Source organism: Athene cunicularia, assembly GCF_003259725.1.
Source record: "Athene cunicularia isolate RWA chromosome 5 unlocalized genomic scaffold, athCun1 chr5_part1, whole genome shotgun sequence".
Classification (NCBI taxonomy): domain Eukaryota; kingdom Metazoa; phylum Chordata; class Aves; order Strigiformes; family Strigidae; genus Athene; species Athene cunicularia.
The window spans coordinates 34,894,617-34,901,210 of NW_020799101.1; the positions used below are offsets into that span (position 1 = coordinate 34,894,617).

General features: G+C 34.9%; 1 protein-coding gene across 1 annotated transcript in view; it reads right to left on the bottom strand.

Annotated features, from left to right (window-relative positions):
- The window catches only part of LOC113480277 (fibrinogen-like protein 1-like protein), an 8,250-nt gene extending 1,953 nt beyond the window's left edge, over positions 1–6,297 (bottom strand). The window contains exons 1-2 of the mRNA XM_026848911.1: positions 6,096–6,297; positions 2,755–2,951 (exon numbers count right to left, since the gene is read on the bottom strand). Of these exons, the coding sequence (XP_026704712.1) occupies positions 2,755–2,902 (148 nt within the window). The 5' untranslated portion in view covers positions 2,903–2,951; positions 6,096–6,297. The remainder of the gene's footprint in view (positions 1–2,754; positions 2,952–6,095) is intronic.
- Positions 6,298–6,594: the final 297 nt, after the last annotated feature.

Sequence of the window (6,594 nt, forward strand, 5' to 3'; positions counted from 1 at the left end):
ATATATATATATATATATATATATATATATATATATATATATATATATATATATATATATATATATATATATATATACTGTGAGTTTTAAATGTGACTTGCTTATAAGGTAACTTCTTGCAATGGTGTAGTATCAGGCATTTTTGAGACTAAGGCAAAATGCTCTGCTTTTTACAATTGATTGTGAGACTTTTAAGAGCCAGAATATAATTTATTTAAATATACATTTATGTGTGTATGAATTTGTATATAGAGAATTCCTTTTGTAGGGAAGGATGTTATTCAATGTCTGTTCTGTTACTCAGAAACATGCTTATGAATTGAAATCACTCACTTCTCCATAGAGTTGAAAGGCATGTCATTATGTCATTATACTATGGAATATGTGTAATTTCTATTTAATAAAAACTTGACAATTTTAATATCTCTATGAGAAAAATTCCTACAGACCACCTGTGATATAAAATGACAGTTCTTCAAACCTATGAAATCCTCTGTTCCATCCTGACAATGACTGATAGACATTTAGATACTGTATTTAGAACTTAATTTTTTCTTTTGGGAAACTGGGTTAATTCAGAAAAAGTATGGCAAAATGTCTTTCTTTTTCTTTTTTTTTTTTTTCCCAAAAAACTGCCAAAAAACAATTAAGGAAAAATATTTCCAAAGATAAGAATGTAAAATAAAAGCTGAGAAAGAAAACTCTTCTCTGCCCAAATCACTGACCAGAGAGCCCCTGCTGTCCCTTTTACTGAATACATTGTTTTTCTTTTCCTAAATAGAAGAACAGAGTCTGAAAAGAGTCATTGCATGGTCTCATGACCAACAGATAAAACGTACACTGAACAGTTTGCTTAGTGTAAAAAAAAAAAAAAAAAAAAAAAAAAAAACATGAGTGAGTATTTTCTGTCAGTGACTACTGGTCCTGTAGAGAATTATATCATGAAGACTTCTTCACAGAATTATTAAATTTCTTCTCTTCCAACTGGAAAGAATAACTGTCACTACTGTGTTAGAAATACTCATCTGGTTCCCAATCTAATTTTATTACTGTCCACTGTCCATCTTTTTCTTTCTTGTGTCATGTTGTTCTTTAGTTAAATAGTGTTTCTTCGTGGGTAATAAAGCCTGACGTACCATGAGGACTACTATATTTTTAATCAGCCTTTGTTTTGTTAGGGTGAATTCTGTTAGGATAAATAAGCTCTTTTATTTTTTAGTGTAAGATAAATCTAATTGTCTTAGTACCTTTTCTGCACCTCTTCAAATTAATCTGATAGAATGTGGGTAAAATTTGCACATAGTGTTGCAGATGGCCTTATATAGTGTCACTGATTCTTCCCAAGTCTTATTAAAACCATTTCTGTTGATATATTCTAGGACTGCATTTGTATTACTTACTTTTCTTTAACCCAGAGTTTGGTCTTTGAATCTTTGTAACTGGTAAGGTCCTCACCTTGCAGTAAGAATTTTGCACTTCATTTTTCATCCTCGTGGTATTACTTAAGAACATCTGATTTTATTTTTATTTCTGTGTAATATTCTGATATTTTGTATTGACATTTCTCTGTTTCATATTACCATTAAATTTTATCAGCGTATTCCTATTTTTGCATTAGTATACTTAATAAGACTACTGAGAAGATAATTTACAAGCCATTCTCCCCTTGACATCATGGTTTGCTTTTCTACCCAAGTCATTGTAATTTTCTTTTTAATCTCTACTGAAATTATAATGTAATCCTGCCTTCTCTGATTTAATATTGTATGAAGTATGGTATCATAGGCTTTGTAGAAGTCCAGGTGGACTTAATCTTTTAAAAACTAGTATTCATAGTAACCGTATTGTGTTAAATATAGCCTTTTATATTTGATATTCAGAAGATTATTGGTACTTCTAAGCCACTCAGGACAGATTTGCAGGAGTATATAGTCTTTCCAAGGTCTTACATTTACACCTTTCATTGCCTAATAGAATCTAAAGCCATGAATAGAATACTTTAAATCTCAGTACCATCTGCATGACATTATTAAATATCCTGAAAGAACAGAACTGTGTACATGACTCTGTACCCCAGTTGCTAAAGCATTCCCCTGGTAGACATAGCCTGACCCCAGACCTGATCCCATGATTTTACAGAATTGTTATTTAAGTGATTTGTATAGTGATATCCAAGCCAGCAATATATACAGTAACATTTGTATTTACTCGTCTCAGTGAATATTATTCATGCAAAATAGAACACCTTCTGTAGACATATAATGAGAAAATAATTTAGGCTAATTGTTACGGGGTTCATTTGGAAAGTGAATTTTATAAACCCTCAAGTGCCATCAGTCAGAGTAGGAAAATTAATCAATCCCACTACTCTTTTTGGGTACATTTTATCTAGGATCTACTCTGGTAAATGTATTAGCAAACCTACAAATCTGGACCTTGCAAGCTAGATAGGCAGAGGGATGCCTCAGTTCTAGGTACCAGTTTAGGTGTCAGGTGTAATCTAGATATGATTATCCTAGAATAAGTCTTCAAATGCCACAAAATATTGTTTTATAAAACCACTGTTAATTTCTCTTGAATTAGATGGCAGCTGAGCAAGGCTTTTAAAGAATCTGGACTTTGGGGCAAGATATGTTCATATTGCAAAGTATTTTTGCAGAGCTAACTTTCAAATATGTTGGCTGAAAATGTTACAGCAAAGCAATAAAGTAAAACACAGCACGCATCCAGACCACTCACTCTCTTTGTGAGCACCTTTTTCATTGCTGTTAGCCAGTCTCTCGTAGCCTCTTTGGGGTAGAAGGTGTGCATTAGCCAAGACCACCGTCTCTTTGGTGCTCACTGACACAGCGCAATGAGAGAGCAAGAACAGAACAAATCCAGATGAGCTCTTCAACAGCATCTTCCTTCCAAGTCAGTCCTCCTGCAGCAATTCAGAACTGTAACACAGACTGGAATTGAAAATGGAAAGATTTATGACTTTTATGAAAGTCCTGAAGGATAAAGGTACTGAAATATCTAGCTTCAATATAATGAGCCTCTGCCAAAACCAGTTTCTCCCATATTTCAAGGGCCTCTCCTTTTCCTGATGTCTCACACCCTATTTCCAACTAGTTATTCCTCTGACACAGAGCCCTGTGCTGTGACGCTTAAAATGTCTCTCACCTCTGTCACCTTGTGCTATGCTGGGCAATGAAACATAATGTAATTTTGTGTGTGACAAAAAGCCATAGAAAGTAATGTAATGACAAAAGAAAAAACACATATTTTTCAGGATTTAATTTTGCTTAGTACCCGAGGCCAACCTGTAGTGAAATAGAGGCACCAATGGCAGAACTGGCAGAAACAGTTAACACTGGCTCTGCTGACTGTACGTAGTTCAAACTGTACACAAAGACATGGCTTTCCAAGTGCTGGGAATATTTACATACACTGGAGAACTCACTTCAACACATATTGACTATGATTTTTATGAATCTCCATCTACAGCTTTATATAATAAATCACAGGTTTAAGTCAGATTGAAAAACAAAAAACTCAATAAACAGAGCAAAAAGGACTTTCAGCCTCTTCAGAACCCACAAGGGTTTAATATAATGAATCAAAACAGTTTTGAGTCTCATTTTGTCCTCCTCTTAGGGTTATACATCTAGTAACCCTCCATCCAACATAGCAAGAAGGCTTAGGCTATTACTGGACTAAATCCTGGGGTCCTCACTTAGGCAAATCCCAGCTTGACTGAAGAGGAATTTCTGTATCAACAACAGCTTAGACTGAATCAGGATAACAAATGTTTCCCATACTCTCACAGGACACAATTACTTAGACTCTAGCCAAGCTAGTTTATTTTATTTTAGGACTGAGCTCCCCACAGTGGCTTTGATGACAGGAGAAGATAGATCTAGCAAGCAGCTCTTCGGTCAGAGTTTATTTCCTGACAGCGTCAGCACAGAGTCTACAGAGGCCAGTACCCTTCTCCACAGTGGTTTATGTTGCAACAGAGCCACATTCCTTATAAATCCTTATAAATCTAATGACTTAACAGCAGATTCAGCAAACAGTTTTCCAGAGTGAAAAAATATCCAGCATATATTTTTTTAAAATGTCCAAGATAAATCACATTTTTATACCTAGCATACAGAAAACCAGATAAACAGAATTTTCTACTCTACCTAAACATATTCAGTAATAATTCTGATTCAGTATTAACATACAATTTGCTGTTTTATGCAAAGTTGGTCATTTGACATTGTAATTGTAATAAACTGAAAAATTACATTCCATGAAATTCAGCACAGAGATTTCCCTTAAAGCATTGAAGTTCTGCTGGTTCCCAGTGTCAAGTATCCTTTCCCCCGAAAGCTTCTATTATTGTTGCCATAATTAATTATTGTATAATAAATTACTTAAAATCAAAACCTGACTGACAAGCGTCACTAAATCTCAGGAAATCTGTACTTGGATCTGGAGTTAATTTTTTAGCTGCTTTGTTTTAGCATTTTTGAGTGAGTCAGTCTTTTTTCTTCCCTCATATTTACACATTGAAATGATTTACAGATCCATTTAGTTCCAGAATAGAACTTGGTATTATAAATTATTAAGAAAGCAACTAAGGAAAAGAGCTCTAGACAGGCACCTTACCTCTTTCAAGTGAAGCTTGGTAAAGAAAAACGCACACAAATGAATGAGCTAATTTTCTACAGTTGCACTTTGCCTGCTACTTAAGTCCAGGTGAATAAATCAGCTCCAACACACTATCTCAAATGCAGCAAAACTGCCTCTTCATGATTTCACACTGTGCACTCACTCTGGTAGACTTTGCTCTGATAAATTACACTTGCAAGTAAGTATGTATGAATTATAAAGTACAAAGTTCTTCCGTAAGTATTAAACCAACATAGTAACTAAATTAAATTTCCTTGATTAACAAATTGACACTGTGATGGAGAACCACAATGAGGTTTTAGTTCAGAAAATCACTTATGTTGCTTAAATACACACAGGCAGATGCTCAAATTTACTATGTCATTTTGCATAACTGAATTAACTAGATGCTATACTGCTAGTCACATTTAAAATTGCATAGAGACAACTTGAGTTTTAAGTATTAGGAATAAACCAACCATAAACCTTGTTACCCCATGTTTTAATATGAATGAATCAGAAGCACTGCCTCAGAGCAATAAAGATGGCAGGGGGGGGGAAAGAAAGCAGAATAGCTGGTCAACAGGTTTCTATTTCAGCTTGTTTGGATCAACAAGACTTAATTAACATCAATTCAGGTCAAAACTGTAATGAATTAGATGAATCAGTTGTTGGCTATATATCTGAAAGTTGGACTGTCTATCTGCATGGCCTTTAGATGATGTCTAATCTAGCATTTACCCTCTTCAGGAGGATTCAGCCCTTAAGTTTTTGTGCTCTTTGATCCAGCCTGCAACCCACTTTGATCAGATTTCATCCCTGAAACAAGCCACAATTAAAATTGATGGAGCATTTAAGTCCTGTGCAGGCTCTGAGGATTTGTGCTTTGCATAATTTCTGTTCTTCAATAATTCATCCTCAGTGAAAGCACAACGTGAGGATTTGTAGTTCATGCACAATCAAATAAATACACATAATGAATGTTTATGAGAAGATTTTCTTGTAATATTTTAAAACTCAGTGATATGCTCTTAATTTTGTACAGGCAACACTATTATACATGAGGATGTCCACAGGGTGTCAAGACAGTATCTTTTCCCTGACACTGGTCAGTAGCAGAGCTACAGGGAAAAGTTCAAGAACACATTCTCTCTGTTTTTAGCATCATGCAGCTCAGGGAATTTCTGATACCTGTATGTTCGACACACCTAACTTCTGGTTAGTAACAGCCTTTATAAAACTTGGCTAAAGACATGAAAATACTGTATTGTAGCTTATGAAACAATAGAAGTGCTTTGAACAGATACCGATCTTGTTGAAACAGTATGCTAAAATAGGGCAGGAGAAGGTACCTCTCCATTTTGTCTATATTCATACACTCTAGGAAACACCATTGACGTTAGTGGTATGTATTGATAGATCTCTTGTCACCCTGATACAAATTGGGGTACCTGTTTTTTGCCTTTAATTCCCCATCATTGTTTGTCTCCTCCCACGTCTTTCCATTTTTCTTCACTTTCTTGGTATTTGCTCCTCTGTTGATTTCCAAACTTTTATTGGAGCTGGCAGAGCAGAAGTGAAGTGGGAAGCATTTAATTAGAAGAGAGAAGAAGGGCAACAGCATTCATTCACTCGTGCTCAGAAAGGCATCTGTTTCTGTAGATGAAAACCCTGAAAAACAATGAAATTCATCACATATCTCTCTCTCTGCTCTTGATCAAGTATTTCAGTCCTGAAAATTATACAGTGATCTTAAGGTAGGACTACATTGGTATGGTTTGGTCATATACAGATTTCAAAATAATGCATTACTATAGTGACTTATTGTTAGCCGTGTTAATTAAGATACTTAGTTTTTCAGCCCAATGACCACATATTCCTTCTCTACAATATGCTGAAGTTTTAATTATCCCTCTGATTCTGCTCAGCTTTAACTGGCAAGCATTCATT